A 19,804-nucleotide genomic window follows, 5' to 3' on the forward strand; every position below is an offset into this window, starting at 1 on the left:
AGAAATCATTGGGACATAAATTTTGTTGGTAGGTCTGCCTATTTATTTAATCTATTCCCTCCGTTTTAAAATAGTATTTCCTCGGTCACGATTTAGAAGATGTACATGAGAAATCTTTAGGACCAAGGTGTTTAATGATTGTACTAATTTTATATTAAAGTCGTCTATTTTGAAACGAAGGGACTAAATGAAAAGCCGCAAAATCCAAACCACATCTCGTCATCACTGACATAAATTTTGCATGGTAGGTCTGCCTATCTATTCTATCTAAATGGAAAGTCAAATTGCCTGGCTGCTATCAGCTTCCTTGCTACACTAGTGATTCTTCGTACGCATCTTCCTGAATTATCGTTTTTCTTTCTTGAATTATTGGTCTGGTTGGTTTCACTCGCTAATTAATTCTCCACCAGCGAGCTATAAAATGCAAACTTTTACCAGTTCATGCACATCTTTAATTGTCACCATGGCGGCTCAGCTAGTGGCAGCACTCTTATCTCCACAAGCACTATCGCTTTATCTCCTGCTCCTCCCTATCGTCCTCCTCTACTACTCGGCAACAAAAACAAAGAGATCGGGGAGCGAGCAGGCTGCGGCGGCGGGCCATGGCGAAGAGCGCCCCCTTCCTGCGCCTCCGAGTAAGCTCCCTGTCATCGGCCACCTCCACCTCATCGGCACCAACCCCCACGTCTCCCTCGCCGCGCTCACCGCCCAGCACGGCGACGGCGGGATCCTGCTGCTCCACCTGGGCCAGGTGCGCAATCTCGTGGTCACTACCCCGGGCGCCGCGGAGGCGGTGCTTCGCACGCACGACCACGTCTTCGCGTCGCGCCCGCAGAACGCGTTCGCCGACACGCTCCTCGACGGCTCCGACATCGCCTTCGCCCCCTACGGCGAGTTCTGGCGGCAGCTGAGGCGGCTGGTCACCACGCACCTGCTCAGCGCCAGGAAGGTGCTGTCGCTCCGCGCTGGTCGCGAGGAGGAGGCACGCCTGGTCATGGCCAAGATCCGCGACGCTGCGGCCGCCGGCGCCGCCATGGACGTGTCCACGCTGCTCGCCACCTTCACCAACGACGTCGCTTGCCGCGCCGTGTCCGGCAAGTTCTTCCGGGAGGAAGGCCGGAACGAGCTGTTCCGGGAGGTGATCGACGGCAACGTCGCGGCGTTCGGGGGGTTCAACCCGCAGGACTACTTCCCGAGCCTGGCCAAGGTGGACGCGCTGGCGCGGGTGCTGTTCCCCAAGATGACTCGGCTGAGGAAGAGGTGGGACGGGCTGCTCGACAGGATCATCGACGACCACGCCACCAAATCATCGCTGCAGCAAGAAGAAGATGAGGAGGAGACAGACTTCGTGGACGTTCTCCTCGCTCGTCAACACGAGTACAGTCTCACCAGGCAGCATATCAAGGCCATTTTGGTGGTACGTAATACCTAATTTCCAAGAGAATCTCTTTGCACTATCTAGCACTTGCTAATGTTCATCATATATTCCCCCTGTCCGAAAATACTTGTCATAGAAATGAATGTATCTAGACATATTTTAGTTTTAGATACATCTTTTTTTATCCATTCTTGGGCAAGTAATTCCGGACAAAGGGAGCATTTAATTAGATCGAATCCATGTCTGCAGGACATGTTTGTAGCTGGGACGGACACGTCATACGTAGTCCTAGAGTTCGCCATGGCCGAGCTCATGCGAAAGCCACACCTCATGGCCAAACTCCAAGCCGAGGTAAGGGAAAAGACACCAAAGGGCCAACCAATGGTCATGGAGGATGACTTGGGCGGCATGACCTACCTAAAGGCGGTCTTGAAGGAGACGCTCCGGCTGCACCCACCATTGCCCCTCCTCCTCCCACACTTCTCTGTGGACAAGTGTGTCATTAACGGCTACACAGTCCCCACCGAAACTCGTGTCATCATCAATGTGTGGGCCATCGGCAGAGACCCTGGGTCGTGGGAGGATGCGGAGGAGTTCATCCCTGAGAGGTTCGAGGACATCGCGTCCCCCGACTACAAGGGGAGGGATTTTGGGATCCTGCCGTTTGGAGCCGGTCGAAGGATATGTCCCGGGATAAACTTTGGCATGGCCTCCGTGGAGATTATGCTCGCCAACCTTGCATATTGCTTTGATTGGGAGCTCCCGGGTGGGATGCAGCACAAGGACCTCAATATGTCAGAGGTGTTTGGAATGACGATACACCGGGAGGAGAAGCTAATTCTTGTCCCAACAACACGAGATGTTAGTCATGAATAATATATAGTTTACATGCACTTGTAACGGTATAGATGCTATAGTACTTAAGAGTGTTATTTTTGTATGCTGGTAATGTTTAGATGTATGGTGCAGTGTTACAAATACTATGGTTTTCCTCTAGTGTTGTTGTATGGACTTTTTTCAACATCACTTTGGAAGGCGCCACATTTAAGATGGTCAAAGTCATTATGGGGCCTCTGCCAACTAAAATAAGTGCACGTGTGTAGATAGGGAAATGGTTGGAGTACTCAATATATATCTCTTTAGTAACTTGGGCAATATCTGGGGTGAATAGGTCAAAGAGGTTGTGGAACTGTACATCAACTCCTTCATCCTTCATATGGACAAGGACTACATACTCATGCCCTATTCACCTCTAAGTCTTATTGTAATTTGTATTGTCAAAATGTTTACCTTTCTTTATGCACTTACATCCATGCAACTTTCCTTTGATCTCGTTTGTATACATCCATGCAACTTTCCTTTCATTATCATCAATCTGAAATTTCTAATGTGGTAAAGTGTGTTCATCAACGAAACATGCCTCTTCATTTTGACAATTTCGTGTCCCATTATAAATATGTTTAGTTGGAAAACTCTTTTTTTTCTATATATTTGATGTTTTTCCAACTTCCTGAATAGCTAACAGGGAAATAGGATATGTTTGCCAAGTTTAGTAGCTTTATTTATAATCACCGACGAGGAGAAGGACCTTGCTGATCTATTCATACACTATGAAACCTTTATTTACTAACTCGTAAGATATATAATCATATACTCTAGAACGTTATACTTACTTGTGGCTAATATGGACAACATACTATCTAGAAACATCTAATTTGGCGCTTATTAGACATTACGTTTCACATCCCTCTTTTGTATAGCACTTACATATACACTACTACTCATCTGAATCTCATCAATTATTGGTAGAGGCATTCAATATTATCATTTTCTCTCTCTTTCTTTCTAGAAGCATTTTTTATTGAAGGAAAAGTTTTGTACATGTAGGGGCCTTCCCTACTGTTTATACTAAAAAAGACAAGTTCATGTAAAAGACAATGTAGAAGATAAATAACTATCATAACATGAGTTAATTTTTTGTTCAATTCTAGACCAGTATATATTAGAATGATATAATGTATAACGAAAGCACTACTACAAAATCATCATATTCGAGATCATACATTAAAAAATGAGTTATAAAAAGGTAAAAGTATCCATGGTACATATTTAATTAGGGCATGTTTGCCAGCTAACAGCTGCTGTCGTATGTTTCAGAACAACTTAAGCTTTGTTAGCCTCTAGCTATAGTTTTTGTTAGTTTCACCTGTCTATCTTTTCTTCGATTAAAATTGTAGTAGTAAATAAACTAATCTGCGACTTAGTCTAGTTTGTTAGGATAGTTTGTTTGCCCTGATTGGATCATGGGATGAGAGGATGCAACAGTCATGGCAATATCTTCGGGAGGCGTGCGAGGAGCAGGTGAATGGCGGTGCTCACATGGACGTCCCAAGTTTTCCCCTTTTCAGTTGCTTGTCGAACACAACACAAAAACATTATCTCTCATGAACATTTCCTGATCTCGTGTGAGCTCGAGGTAGGTCTAACAATGTCCAGTGCTCATTTGCCAGCTAACATTTGGCTCGAGCTTGATATTCTGAGAAGCTAGCTCGTAAAGTGGAGCCCCCCTCTAATGTAAAACAACGAAGTGGATGAAGCCCAGCTTCTCGAAACAATAGATCTAGAAAGTTCATCAAAATAATGTGGGGAATGCCACCGTAAAATAATGTGGTGCTCTCTCTTGTTTCCTCATTTCCCTCAAGCTCGTGCTAACCCTAGAGAGGCCACCATCACCCATGTTCACCATGTCGTCAGCCTTCCGTCACACAACCAGCGACCTGCCACATCCCCATCAGATTCCGGTGCATCTTGCTGCCTTCTCCCACTCTCTCTCGTAAAGCCCACCACTCTCTTAATTTCCTTCTCGTCTTCCCCCATCACATCATATTGCTATGACGACCCTCCTCACCGCCAACTTCAACGAGCTTCCCCATCGACACCCTAACGCCCGCCTCAACCCAACTACAAAGGAAGAAGTTCTGTCGCTCTTACCCCCCCCCCCTAATGCATAGTCCTATTAACATACAACTAACCCTATGATGTGATCCACACGCACACACATGTGATGGGCAGATAGTAACATAACCAAAATCTATTTAAACAAATCATAGCAATTCACGAATTACCCATATGACAACAAAAATATACTCAAACACAATAGAGATGACCCAAGCCATTTCATAAGAATTCATAGCACAAAAGCACCATGTTCAAGTAGGGGATTACAGCGGGTTGCGGGAGAGTGTGACATCTATATAGATCAAAGTGACATCACATATGAACTAACTCATACTATCTAGCAACAAGTTCACAACATAGCTCATGATAAGTTCAAAACATAGTTTACAACCAGTTCACAGGTTCACCAACCTGTTGGGTAAGCAAACAAGCTAGAAAGATCAATGCTGATAACCAAGGCAAGGGCCAACCTCGTAATGAGGATAGAGACCAGAAAGGGCCAGACGCCGCCGCCCAAAAATAGTTTCCTCCTGAAGTTAAAGACATTAACATGATATATGTCACGCACACCAGCGGGAAGGAAAGGAAGCGTGTGCTACACGAGGTGTACACCGTGGAGACAGTAGGGTGGAAGAAAAAATTGAGGCCCGACACATTTTGGAGGTAATGAAATATGTCCATGCAGCACCAATGCTTAGAGTTCATCAAATACACCTATCAAGCTGGTGCCAAACGAAGAAAGTCAAAACATGATGGTTGTTCCTTATTTCCATATGAGTTTGACACATTTTTGAATGTTTACAGTTTTTTATGCACCTACATCCATATGTAAACTTCCTTTTGATTTTGTTTGCGTGATAGTTACTGGATCATCATCAATCTAAAGTTTATAATGTGCTTTGATTCCTGGAAGGTGAAAATCAGAGCTTGAGAGAGATAGTGAGGGTTTTGGATGATGCTTTCTTCATGTTTTTATTCATACGAGCATGTATACCTTAAGCCAAAGAAAGCAGACAAAGTAGTAGTAGAAGAAAAATTGTTTGTCGAACACGGCCACGAGGAGGAGGCGCACCTGGTCATGGCCAAGATCTGCGACACCCCCGCCGCCGGTGCTGCTGTCGACGTGTCCATGCTCCTCGCTGCCTCCACCAATGCCATCGCGTGCCACGCTGTGTCGGGCAAGTTCTTCCGGGAGGAAGGCCAGAACGAGCTGTTCCGGGAGGTGATCGACGGTAACGTGGCGGCGTTTGCCAGGTTCAACCCGCAGTACTTCTTCCCGAGCCTGGCCAAGGTCGACGCGTTGGCGCGGGTGCTGTTTGTCAAGATTACTCGGGTGAGGAAGAGATGGGATGGGCTGTTGGATAGGATCATCGACGACCACCCCAGCAAAGTTGCATCATGCAACAAGAAGATGAGGAGGCAGACTTCATGGACGTTCTCCTCGCTCGTCAACACGCACTGATTAAACACCCAGGCATCATCTTCATAAAAGTGTCAGGCAGCCTCTACAGCGTGGGTCAAGGAGTAATGTAGCAAACAACATAGTTATGATAAAGAGATGGGTGAAGAGGAGATCTCTCCTTTTATATACCTGCCTCCTGGAGGAATTCTCAAGTATGACCGTGAAGAACTCGAAATCATCCAAGTCATACTCCGGTATGGCAGAGCGCAGCCTGCGGTGGCGGCCTCCCCCCATCTCTGATAAGCAGCAGAAGTGACCAATTAGTATTTAGAACCATATTTATAAACACAGCTAGCTAGAACCATATTTGATAAATGGACCATATGCATATCTACTCCAAATTGGCTCTAATCCAACTTGGCTCTAATTCTATTGTATCATGTTTCAAATTGATCATAGACAAATTGATCATAGTTAATTAGCAGTAATAAAATTTGATTACAAGCGAGGTGAAATGCTAACATACTCATTTTTGAGAAGGATAAAAGATATTAGTCAATAGAAAAAAATGTTGACCAAAATACCACTGTGTTATTACAATTGTTGTTTCCGTGCTACTACAGTACACAATGTGCGTAGATTCAGGTTGCCACTAAATATCACAAATCCAACCATTTTACACAATACCACCATCGCAAGTCACAAAGTTATCATAGCTTCCATGGATACACCAAATGTGCATCAAAGACAATATAATAAACACGGCAGTTCAGTTCAGTTCAGAAGCTATGGTCAAATATGGCAGTGTTTAGTTCAGAAGAGTGCAAAATAGTAGCATTCTTAGACCTCAGTTTGCCAAAATAATCCGCAGCACCCGTAATTCAGTTCTTACAACCAAAGCTGCCCAATTGACCCGTTACTAGTTACTACTCCTAAAACAACAACAAGTGGTGATACGTCTCCAACGTATCTATAATTTATGAAGCATTCATGCTATTTTATTATCTGTTTTGAAAGTTTATGGGCTTTATTATACTTATATTATTTTTGGGACTAACCTATTAACCGGAGGCCCAGCCCATATTGTTGTTTTCTTGCCTATTTCAGTATTTCGAAGAAAAGGAATATCAAATGGAGTCCAAAAGGAATGAAAGCTTCGGGAGCGTGATTTTTTGAACGAACGTGATCCAGGAGACTTGGAGTTCAAGTCAATGAAGCTTTGAGGTGGCCACGAGGGTGGGAGGTGCCCCCCCTACTGGGCGCGCCCCCCTGTCTCATGGGCCCTGACCAACTTCTTTCACCTATATAAGTCTATATACCCTAAAACCTTCGGATACAAAGATAGATCGGGAGTTTCGTCGTTGCAAGCCTCTGTAGCCACCAAAAACCAATCGGGACCCTGTTTCGGCACCCTGCCGGAGGGGAGGATCCCTCACCGGTGGCCATGTTCATCATCCTGGCGCTCTCCATGATGAGGAAGGAGTAGTTCACCCTCGGGGATGAGGGTATGTACCAGTAGCTATGTGTTTGATCTCTCTCTGTCTCTCTCTCGTGTTCTTGATTTGGCATGATCTTGATGTATCGCGAGCTCTGCTATTATAGTTGGACCTTATGATGTTTCTCCCCCTCTACTCTTTTGTAATGGATTGAGTTTTCCTTTTGAAGTTATCTTATCGGATTGAGTTTTAAGGATTTGAGAACACTTGATGTATGTATTGCCATGCTTATCTGTGGTGACAATGGGATATTCATCTGATCAACTTGATGTATGTTTTGGTGATCAACTTGCGGGTTCCGTGACCTTCGGAATTTACGCATAGGGGTTGGCACACGTTTTCGTCTTGACTCTTCGGTAGAAACTTTTGGGCACTCTTTGAAGTACTTTGTGTTGGTTGAATAGATGAATCTGAGATTGTGTGATGCATATCGTATAATCATGCCCACGGATACTTGAGGTGACAATGGAGTATCTAGGTGACATTAGGGTTTTGGTTGATTTGTGTCTTAAGGTGTTATTCTAGTATGAACTCTATGATAGATTGAACAGAAAGAATAGCTTCGTGTTATTTTACGGACTCTTGAATAGATAGATCAAAAAGGATAACTTTGAGGTGGTTTCTTACCCTACCATAATCTCTTTGTTTGTTCTCCGCTATTAGTTGCTTTGGAGTGACTCTTTGTTGCATGTTGATGGATATTGATATGATCCAGTTATGTTATTATTGTTGAGAGAACTTGCACTAGTGAAAGTATGAACCTTAGGCCTTGTTTCCTACCATTGCAATACCGTTTACGCTCACTTTTATCGCTTGCTACCTTGCTGTTTTTATAATTTCAGATTACAAATACCTTTATCTACCATCCATATTGCACTTGTATCACCATCTCTTCGCCGAACTAGTGCACCTATACAATTTACCATTGTATTGTGTGTGTTGGGGACACAAGAGACTCTTTGCTATTTGGTTGCAGGGTCGTTTGAGAGAGACCATCTTCATCCCAGGCCTCCCACAGATTGATAAACCTTAGATCATCCACTTGAGGGAAATTTGCTACTGTCCTACAAACCTCTGCACTTGGAGGCCCAACAACTTCTACAAGAAGAAGGTTGTGTAGTAGACATCAAGCTCTTTTCTGGCGCCGTTGCCGGGGAGGTGAGTGGTAGAAGGTATATGTTTAGATCTTGCAATTGAATCTTTTCGCTTCTTGTTTTATCATTAGTTTAATGTCTGAAAGAAAACCATAAAAAAATGGAATTGAGTTTGTCTCATATGCTTCATCTTTTTAATATATTTCGTGAGAATGATGGTAAAGAAAACTGTGCTCAAGTGCTAGAAGAAGAAGTCTATAAAATGATTGGCACTAAATCTTTGAATGAAGAGCATGATTGCAATGTTACTAGTATGAATTCTTTGAACACCCATGATACTAATGATATGCAAAGACACAACCTTGGGGATGCTATGTTTGAGGAATATGATTTTTTTTGTCACCCAAGTTTTGATGAGAATATTTATTATGATGAAAGCATGCCTCCTATTTATGATGATTATATTGACGAAAGTGGATTTGGAGAGGTCATGACTTTAATTAGTGATGAATCCACTATTTCGGAAGAGGTTCCAATTGATTATGAGAACAAAGTTGCTATCTATGATGATTATTGTGATGACTTGTATGCTATTAAGAATAATTATAAGCATGAAACCTGTCATCATGATTTGAGTTTTCAATTGGATTATGCCTCACATGACAGTTATTTTGTTGAGTTTGCTCCCACTACTATTGATGAGAAGAAATTTGCTTATGTGGAGAGTAGTAAAATTTCTATGCAAGTAGATCGTGAAAAGAATGCTTTAGGTGCTGGTTATATGGTTGAATTCATTCATGATGCTATTGAAAATTATTATGAGGGAGGAACATATGCTCGTACGAATTGCAATAATATCAAGTTTCCTCTCTATGTGCTTAAAATTTTAAAGTTGTGCTTGTTTTGCCTTCCTATGCTAGTTGATTATTGTTCCCATAAGTTGTTTGCTCACAAAATCCCTATGCATAGGAAGTGGGTTAGACTTAAATTTGCTAGTCATATTCTTCATGATGCTCTCTTTATGTTTCAATTCTTATCTTTTATGTGAGCATCATTGAAATCATCATGCCTAGCTAGGGGCGTTAAACGATAGCGCTTGTTGGGAGGCAACCCAACTTTATTTTTGTTCTTTGATTTTGTTACTTTTTAGTAATAAATAATTCATCTATCCTCTGGTTAGATGTGTTTTTGTGGTTTAATTAGTTTTCGTGCCAAGTAGAACCTTTGGAAAGACTTGGGTGAACTCTATGTGATCTTGCTGTAAAAAACAGAAACTCTTGCGCTCACAAGGTTAGCGACCATTTTTTACTGGAGAGTGCTTTTAGGTTGATTATTTTTGAAGATGATTAATAGACAAATTCCTCAGGTCCACCAATTTATTTCAGAATTTTTGGAGTTCCAGAAGTACACGTTTGATACAGATTCTGTTTTAGACAGATTCTGTTTTCATTGTGTTTCTTGCTTATTTTGATGAATCTATGAGTAGTATCGGAGGGTATGAACCATAGAGAAGTTGGAATACAGTAGGTTTAGCACCAATATAAATAAATAATGAGTTCATGACAGTACCTTAAAGTGGTGGTTTGTCTTCTTGTACTAACAGAGCTTATGAGATTTTCTGGTAAGTTTTGTGTGGTTGAAGTTTTCAAGTTTTGGGTAAAGATTCGATGGACTATGGAATAAGGAGTGGCAAGAGCCTATTATTGGGGATTCCCAAGGCACCCCAAGGTAATATTCAAGTACAGACAAGAGCCTAAGCTTGGGGATGCCCCGGAAGGCATCCCCTCTTTCGTCTTCGTTCATCGGTAACTTTACTTGGAGCTATATTATTATTCACCACACGATATGTGTTTTGCTTGGAGCATCATTTTATTTTGTTAGTATTTGCTTTCTGTTATTTATAATAATGTTTTTCATCTATATTTTTGATAAAAATGTCAAGGATAGCCTTTACCATGCTTATTTTGAAAGTATACATGTTGCTGTTTCAAAACAGAAAGTTTACCGCTGTTGCAAAAATTCCCTAGAAAAGTAAGAGAGTGATATAATGTTGAATATTTTTGCATAATAAGCTCTGATAAATCTTCTACAGCTTAATATTTTTATTTTAATTTTTGGAGTTAGGGAAGTATGATGAATCTTGCATTCTTTACAGACTATACTGTTTTGGCAGATTGCTGTTATGTTTGCATTGTTTGCATATGTTTGCGTGTTTAATGATTCTACTTGAGGATAGGAGTATTAAATATGCAGAGACATTTAGTATGAAATGTTGAATAATAATGTTAGTAATTTGTTACAGTAGGAAATGATAAGGTTTTTGCATTGTTTTATACTAACTTATCTCACGAGTTCTTGTTGAGTTTTGTGTGGATGAAGTTTTTGAGATTTAGGAAAACCCTGATATAAAAGGAATTAAGGAGACACAAAAGCTCAAGCTTGGGGATGCCCAAGGCACCCAAAGATAACATTCTAAGAAGTCTCAAGCATTCAACCTTGGGGATGCCCCGGTAGGCATCCCACCTTTCTTCTTCAACAATTATCGGTTAGTATCGGTTGAATCTAAGTTTTTGCTACTTCACATGAGTTGTGCTATTCTTGAAATGTCATTTTATTTTGTTTTTCTTGCTGTTTGAATAAAATACCAAGGTCTGAAATACTTAAATGAGAGAAAGTCTTCACAGGGCTACATAATTATTTAACTACTCATTGATCTTCACTTATATCTTTTTGGAGTAGTTTGTCATTTACTCGTGTGCTTCACTTATATCCTATGAGTAAATTGTTGAATGAGTTGAATGTCATAAATCTGAAATTATATATGCTTCATATGCTTATGCCGTGGGGAGTAATGACTTCACATATAAGAAGTAGAGGTTGTAAATTTATTGAAGGTTAGGAAGCATTATATTGGTCATTTGAACAATTCATGAAAGAATATTGAAGGAACAGAGATTTCACATATAAATATACTATCTTGGACATCTTTTATAATTGTGAGCACTCATTAAGTATGACATGATAAAGAGTTGATGTTGGACAAGGAAGACAACGTAATGGGTTATGTTTTCTCACATCTCAGTTAAAGTATATTGTCATGGATCATTCAAACATGTTGAGCTTGCCTTTCCCCCTCATGCTAGCCAAAATTCCTTGCACCAAGTAGAGATACTACTTGTACTTCCAGTATCCTTAACCGAGTTTTTGCCATGAGTGTCCACCATACCTACCTATATGCGGTATTTACCTGCCGTTCCAAGTAAATTTGCATGTGCCAAACTCTAAACCTTCAAACAATAATCTGTTTTGTATGCCCGAATCGCTCATGTAGTGACTAGGGGCTGTCAGTATCTTCCATGCTAGGTGGGTTATTCTCAAGATGAGTGGACTCCGCTCATCATTCACGAGAAAAATGGCTAGTAACCGGGATGCCCAGTCCCATGATCGAAAGATCAAAATCAAATCAAAAATAATTGCAAACATAACTCCCCCAGGATTGATGTTAGTTGGAGGCACCCGTTGTTTCGGGCAAGCCATGGATTGATGATTGTTGGTGGAGGGGGAGTTAAAACTTTACCATTATGTTTGGGAACCGCCTATAATGTATGTAGTATGGAATATATTGGGAACTCTTGGTTGTTATATTGACAATGAGATCATACCTCTGAAAATTATTTATCTCTATTTCAAAATCGAGCTCTGGCACCTCTGCAAATCCCTGCTTCCCTCTGCAAAGGGCCTATCTTTTACTTTATGTCTTTTAATTTATGCAAGAGTCAAAGTGATCTCCACCTTTCCCTTTTTCATTTTATCCTTTGGAAAGCACCTCGTGTTGGAAAGATCCTGGTATATATATCCAATTGGATATAAGTTAGCATGAACTATTATTGTTGACATCACCCAAAGGTGAATACGTTGGGAGGCAACACTATAAGCCCCTATCTTTCTCAATGTCTGATTAAAACTCCATAACCATAAGTATTGCGTGAGTGTTAGCAATTGTAGAAGACTAGGTGATAGTTGAGTATGTGGAGTTTGCTAAATCAAAGCTCTGACATAGACCCTTCTTGAAAATAAGATGAATTGCAATTTTTTGATGACTAAGAATGAAGTTTGCTAGTTTTCAAGAAAGTTTATGGTGTATGATTTAACATGTGAATAGCTTGTTACTTGATCATGAAAAGTTTTATGAGATGAACTACTGTTATGACATATAATCATGCTAGAAAAGGGGATGGAAATTATCATTGATCAAACTTGTGCACCTGCTAGCATTCACACTTTATAAATTCTTTCTTTTATCATTTACCTACTCGAGGACGAGCAGGAATTAAGCTTGGGGATGCCGATACGTCTCCAACATATCTATAATTTACGAAGCATTCATGCAATTTTATTATCTGTTTTGAATGTTTATGGGCTTCATTATATACTTTTATATTATTTTTGGGACTAACCTATTAACCGGAGGCCCATCCCATATTGATGTTTTCTTGCCTATTTCAGTATTTCGAAGAAAAGGAATATCAAATGGAGTCCAAAATAAATGAAAGCTTCGGGAGCATGATTTTTTGAACGAACGTGATCCAGGAGACTTGGAGTTCAAGTCAATGAAGCTTTGAGGTGGCCACAAGGGTGGGAGGCGCCCCCCCTACTGGGCGCGCCCCCTGTCTCGTGGGCCCTGACCAACTTCTTTCACCTATATAAGTCCATATACCCTAAAACCTTCGGATACAAAGATAGATCGGGAGTTTTGTCGTTGCAAGCCTCTATAGCCACCAAAAACCAATCGGGACCCTGTTTCGGCACCCTGCCGGAGGGGGGGATCCCTCACCGGTGGCCATGTTCATCATCCTGGCGCTCTCCATGACGAGGAAGGAGTAGTTCACCCTCGGGGATGAGGGTATGTACCAGTAGCTATGTGTTTGATCGATCTCTCTCTCTCTCTCTCTCTCTCTCTCTCTCTCTCGTGTTCTTGATTTGGCACGATCTTGATGTATCGTGAGCTCTGCTATTATAGTTGGACCTTATGATGTTTCTCCCCCTCTACTCTTTTGTATGTATTGCCATGCTTATCTGTGGTGACAATGGGATATTCATGTGATCAACTTGATGTATGTTTTGGTTATCAACTTGCGGGTTCCGTGACCTTGGGAATTTACGCATAGGGGTTGGCACATGTTTTCGTCTTGACTCTTCAGTAGAAACATTTGGGCACTCTTTGAAGTACTTTGTGTTGGTTGAATAGGTGAATATGAGATTGTGTGATGCATATCGTATAATCATGCCCACGGATACTTGAGGTGACAATGGAGTATCTAGGTGACATTAGGGTTTTGGTTGATTTGTGTCTTAACGTGTTATTCTAGTATGAACTCTATGATAGATTGAACAGAAAGAATAGCTTCGTGTTATTTTACTACGGACTCTTGAATAGATAGATCAAAAAGGATAACTTTGAGGTGGTTTCATACCCTACCATAATCTCTTTGTTTGTTCTCCGCTATTAGTTGCTTTGGAGTGACTCTTTGTTGCATGTTGATGGATATTTATATGATCCAGTTATGTTATTATTGTTGAGAGAACTTGCACTAGTGAAAGTATGAACCTTAGGCCTTGTTTCCTACCATTGCAATACCGTTTACGCTCACTTTTATCACTTGCTACCTTGCTGTTTTTATAATTTCAGATTAAAAATACCTTTATATACCATCCATATTGCACTTGTATCACCATCTCTTCGCCGAACTAGTGCGCCTATACAATTTACCATTCTATTGGGTGTGTTAGGGAAACAAGAGACTCTTTGCTATTTGGTTGCAGGGTTGTTTGATAGAGACCATCTTCATCCTACGCCTCCCACGGATTGATAAATCTTAGGTCATCCACTTGACGGAAATTTGCTACTGTCCTACAAACCTCTGCACTTGGAGGCACAACACCGTCTACAAGAATAAGGTTGTGTAGTAGATATCAGGTGTCCACGGTGGTGACGGGGAGGGGCGACGAGGTGGCCGGGTGGAGGAGGGGGCGACGGAGCGGTGGGGCGGCCGCGGTGCTGGAGGAGAGGAGCGTCGGGGCCGCCGGGATGGAGGAGGGTATCATCGCGGTGACGGTGGTCACAAGGAGCGGCGGCGACTTGGGCACATGGGCGGCGCAGGGTGGCGCGGCGAGGGGGGTTGCGCGGGGCAGAGGAGGGGGCGGCGCAGCGAGGGGGGTGGCACGGGGCGGGTTGGCGCGGGGCGACGGCGGCTCGGGCACGTGACCGAGAGAGAGAGAGAGGGGACTGATGTCTGCTAGAACTACGTCGGTATTTCCCCAAAGATGAAGGGATGATGCAATATAGCGACGATAGGTATTTCCCTCAGTAGGAGAACCTCGTCACACCACGTAAACAGCACCTGCACACAAATAGCAAATACTCGCAACCCGACGTGTTAAAAGGGTTGTCAATCCCTTTCGGGTACGGCGCCTCAAGATAGGCAAATAACGTGAGGTAAACGTTGTAGATTGGATAAATAGACCGCAGAACAAATAAATTGCAGCAAGCTATTTTTGTATTTTTGGTTTAATAGATCTGAAAATAAATGCAAAGGAAAATATATCGCAAAGGCAAATATGATGAAAAGAGACCCTGGGGTTGTATGTTTCACTAGTGGCTTCTCTCGAGAAAAATAGCTAACGGTGGGAAAATAATTACTGTTGGGCAACTGATAGAACTTCAAATAATCATGACGATATCTAGGCAATGATCATTATATAGGCATCACGTCCAAGATTAGTAGACCGACTCCTGCCTGCATCTACTACTGTTACTCCACACATCGACCGCTATCTAGCATGCATCTAGTGCATTAAGTTCATGAAGAAACAGAGTAATGCAATAAGAACGATGACATGATGTAGACAAGATCTGTTTACCTATTTATGTAGATATAGATCCCATCTTGTTATTCTTAGTAGCAATGATACATACGTGTCGGTTCCCCTTCTGTCACTTGGATCAACCACCGTAAGATCGAACCCACTACAAAGCACCTCTTCCCATTGCAAGATAAATAGATCAAGTTGGCCAAACAAAACTCAAATATCAGAGAAGAAATAAGAGGCTATAAGCAATCATGCATATAATAGATCAAAGAAGACTCAAATAACTTTCATGAATAATAACATAGATCTGAACATAAACTCAAAGTTCATCAGATCCCAACAAACACACCACAGAAATACTTACATCATCTGGATCTCCAAGAGACCATTGTATTGATAATAAAGTGTGAGAGAGGAAGCCACTAGCTACTAACTACGGACACATAGGTCTACAAAGAACTACTCACGCATCATCGGAGAGGCACCAATGGAAGTGGTGAACCCCTCCGTGATGGTGTCTAGATTGGATCTGGTGGTTCTAGAGTATGCGGCGGATGGAATTGATTTTCATCGTCTCCCCTAGGGTTTCTAGAATATTGGGGTATTTATAGAGCAAAGAGGCGGTTCAGGGGGCACCCGAGGTGGGCACAACCCACCAGGGCGCGCATGGGCATCCTGGCGCGCCCTGGTGGGTGCTGATCCCCTCGAGGCACCCCCCAAGTGCTTTCTTGGCCCACTTGATGTCTTCTGGCCTAAAAAAAGTCCTTGCGAAGTTTCGCTGCATTTGGACTCCATTTGATATTGATTTCCTGCGATGTAAAAAACATGCAGAAAACAACAACTCGCACTGGGCACTATGTCAATAGGTTAGTACCAAAAATGATATAAAATGACTATAAAGTAATTGTAGAACATCCAAGAATGATAATATAACAGCATGGAACAATCAAAAATTATAGATACGTTGAAGACGTATCGGCATCCCCAAGCTTAATTCATGCTCGTCCTCGAGTAGGTAAATGATAAAAACAGAATTTTTGAGGTGGAATGTTCCCTAACATATTCATCATATTTCTTTTCTTTATAGCATCGACATATGAACTTTTATATGATTCAAAGCAATAGTCTAGTTTTTACATGAAGACTTTAATACTCAAGCATACCAGCAAGCAACCATGTCTTTCAAAAGATCAATACTAAAGCCAGTTATCCCTAAGCCATTATGGTCAATCATTTATCCATTCATGTAACACACTCGAATATTAGCTACACCCAATGTAAAAATACGATCATAGTGCCCCTTAGTTGGTGCTTTATAGGAGAAGATGGAGACTTAAATTCAAAATAAAAATTGCGTAAGTAAAAGAAAGGCCCTACGGGAGGGAAGTAGGGATTTGTAAAGGTGCCAGAGCTCATAGCTTAACCTGAGAGATAAAAATATTTTTGAGAGGCGTAATTTTCCCACCAACGAAAACGACTTAGAGATCTCCAACACTTTCCATGCTAGATACATCATAGGCGGTTTCCAAATAGAAAATAAAGTTTATTCCTTTTTCCACCATTACTTTCACTTTCCATGGATAATCGTATCCACGGGTGCCCTCCATACCAACACTTTCCATGAAATTTATTATTTGAAAACATAAAGTAAATTCATTATTCATTTCGGGACTGGGCATCCCTAATACCTTTGTCGTACTCTCGTGTAATGACAAGTGAATAAACACTCATCGTGAGAGTAACACATCTAGCATGGAAAATATTGATCACCCTTCACCGCCTCGCGAGCGGTAGAGCACGCAAAATAGAAATTTATTTTGAAAATTAGAGGTGGCACATGCAAATTTGCTTAGAACAGCATGGAAATACCGCATATAGATAGGTATAGTGGACTCATATGGCAAAACTGGTTTAAAGGGTTTTGGATGCACAAGTAGTGATCATACTTAGTGCAAAATGAAGGCTAGCAAAAATATTGAGAAGCGACCAACCAAAAAGCAAAAAATCTCATACCCAAGCATTAAGCATAACTAACACCGAATAATGCACCATAAGTAGGATATAAATTTAATTGCATAACTATTAACTTTCGTGCTTGCATAGGGAATCACAAACCTTAACATCAATATTCTTTCTAAAGCACAATTGCTCATCAACATGACTCACATATCACATCGTCATATCTCAAAACCATTACTAAGAATCAAGTTTATTTTGTCCAATGATCTTAAAGAAATTTTTCATTATATCCTCCTTGGATATATATCACTTTGGGACTATTTTCATATGTTGCTTTTGATAAGCTCAAACAAATATAAGTGAATATCATGAGCATAAACTTTCTTTCTCTCAAAATAATATAAGTGAAGCAAGATATAATTTCTTAAAATTTTAATAACTCCCAAATAAATCTAAGTGAAGCATGAGAGAAATTTATTCAAAAATAATGAAGCACACCGTGATCAAAAAGATATAAGTGAAGCACTAGAGCAAATCCATGGCTCGAAAAATTTAAGTGAAGCATGGGACCAAGCATAGCATAATTTTTGGCTCTCTCAAAAGGGTGTGTCCAGCAAGGATTCAACACAAAGCAAAACAAGTAAAGACTCATATCATATAAGACGCTCCAAGCAAAGCTCATAGTATGTGACGAATAAAAATACAACTTCATGTAAAATACCGATGGTTGTTAGAAGAAAGCGGGGATGCCACTCGGGGCATCCCCAAGCTTATTTACTTGCTACTTCTTTGAATATCATCTTGGGGTGCCTCGGGCATCCCCAAGTTTAGCCTTTTGCTAATCCTTATTCCTCCATCCATCGTAAGATCACCCAAAACTTCAAAACTTCAATCACACAAAACTCAAACAAAACCTTCGTGAGATCCGTTAGTATAAGAAAGCAAACCACTACTGTGATTAATGTTGCAAACCTATTCTTATTTTGTTTTTGAATTATATCTACTGTATTCCAACTTTTATATGGCAAACAAAAATCAAAGAAAACCATAGAATCATCAAAACAGGCACACAACGCAAAGAAAAAATAATCTGTCAAAAACAGAACAGTCTGTAGCAATCTGATTATTTAGAATACTTCTGAAACTCCAAACATTCTGAAATAAATTGGTGGACGTAAGGAATTTGTCTATTAATATTTTAAAAAAATAATCAACTCAAAATCACTCTTCTATAAAAAATGAAAAATAATCTCATGAGCGCAAAAGTTTCTGTTTTTCAGCAAGATCAAATCAACTTTCACCCAAATCTTCCCAAAGGTCTTACTTGGCACAAACACTAACAAAAACACAGAAAACACAGTCATAATAGTAGCATAATTGTGCTATCACACAAGAACAAAAAGCAAAAAGCAAAAAATTAATTATTCATTGGCTTGCCTCCCAACAAACACTATTGTTTTACGCCCCTACCTAGGCATAACGCGTAGGATCTAAGTTTTGTCATCTTTGGTTCAAGATCCATAAGATGCGCTCATGATTCATTCATATGGTGTCCTAATTATTGTTCTAGGGAAGTGTTCCATTCCCTTACTTAGTGGAAACTAAAATTTAATATTGCCTTCTTTCATATCAATCACGGCACCAATAGTACGCAAAAATGGTCTAAAAAGAATAATTGGACAAGACAGATTGCAATCAATATCAAGAACAATAAAATCTATGGGCACATAATTCGCGAGAATAAGAACATAATTAATTCTTCCCATAGGCTTTTTGATAGTAGAATCCACTAAATGCAAATTTAAAGAGCATTCTTCAATATTGGTAAGACCAAGCACATCACATAAAGATTTCGGAATCGAAGAAACAATAGCACCCAAGTCACATAAAGCAAAACACTCATAATTTTTAATCTTGACTTGGATAGTAGGTTCCCACTCATCATGCAATTTTCTAGGAATTGAAACTTCTAATTCCAACTTTTCTTCAAAAGCTTTCATCATGGCATCAACAATATGTTTAGTAAAAGCTTTATTTTGTTCATAAGCATGGGGTGAGTTTATCACGGATTGCAACAAAGAAATACAATCAACCAAAGAACAATTATCATAATTAAAGTATTTTTAATCCAAAATAGTGGGCACATCACTAGTTATAGTTTTGACCTCTTCAAACCCACTTCTATCAATTTTCTCAACAAGATTTTCACCCTCCGAATCATAGGGACGCCTTCTAACTAAATTTGACTCTTCTCTAGTCCCTTTTTCATCAATCTTAAATTTACTAAACAAACAATCAATAGAAGAAACACCAGTCATTTTAAGATCTTCATCACTTTTATGATAGTAATCACTAGAAAACGCTCTTTCTAGAAATTCTCTTTTAGCTCTAAGCATAGCGGTTCTTTTCTTACTTTCATCCATAGAAACATAAAGAGCTTTAATTGATTCTTCAACATTAGGCACAATTTTTTTCATCTTGAGAGTTTCTACATCATTAGAAATTCTATCAACACTTCTAGATAAATCATCAATTTTGTTCAACTTTCTATCGAAGTATTGAAAGCTTTTTGCATATTGATAAATTCTTTAATATTGCTCTCAAGATCAGAGGTGTTTCTATTATTATTATAGGTGGGATTACCATA

At 40.5% G+C, this 19,804-nt stretch overlaps 1 protein-coding gene and 1 pseudogene across 1 annotated transcript; both read left to right on the top strand.

The window, feature by feature from the left end:
• Positions 1-463: 463 nt before the first annotated feature.
• On the top strand, positions 464-2,374 carry LOC119320126 (indole-2-monooxygenase-like). Its single transcript, XM_037594250.1, has 2 exons — positions 464-1,417; positions 1,628-2,374. The coding sequence occupies exons 1-2, from the start codon at positions 464-466 to the stop codon at positions 2,252-2,254; spliced, it is 1,581 nt and encodes a 526-aa protein (XP_037450147.1). The 3' UTR covers positions 2,255-2,374.
• Positions 2,375-4,886: 2,512 nt separating this feature from the next.
• Positions 4,887-19,804, top strand: part of LOC119320649 — a 66,140-nt pseudogene continuing 51,222 nt past the window's right edge.

Source organism: Triticum dicoccoides, chromosome 6B, assembly GCF_002162155.2.
Source record: "Triticum dicoccoides isolate Atlit2015 ecotype Zavitan chromosome 6B, WEW_v2.0, whole genome shotgun sequence".
NCBI lineage: Eukaryota > Viridiplantae > Streptophyta > Magnoliopsida > Poales > Poaceae > Triticum > Triticum dicoccoides.

What these genes read in the sequence shown, in the direction of transcription:
- LOC119320126 (XM_037594250.1), top strand. Translation starts at nt 464, where the DNA reads ATGGCGGCTCAGCTAGTGGCAGCACTCTTATCTCCACAAGCACTATCG. An exon ending in ATATCAAGGCCATTTTGGTG is followed by an intron (nt 1,418 to 1,627) that starts GTACGTAATACC and finishes CCATGTCTGCAG; the next exon opens with GACATGTTTGTAGCTGGGAC.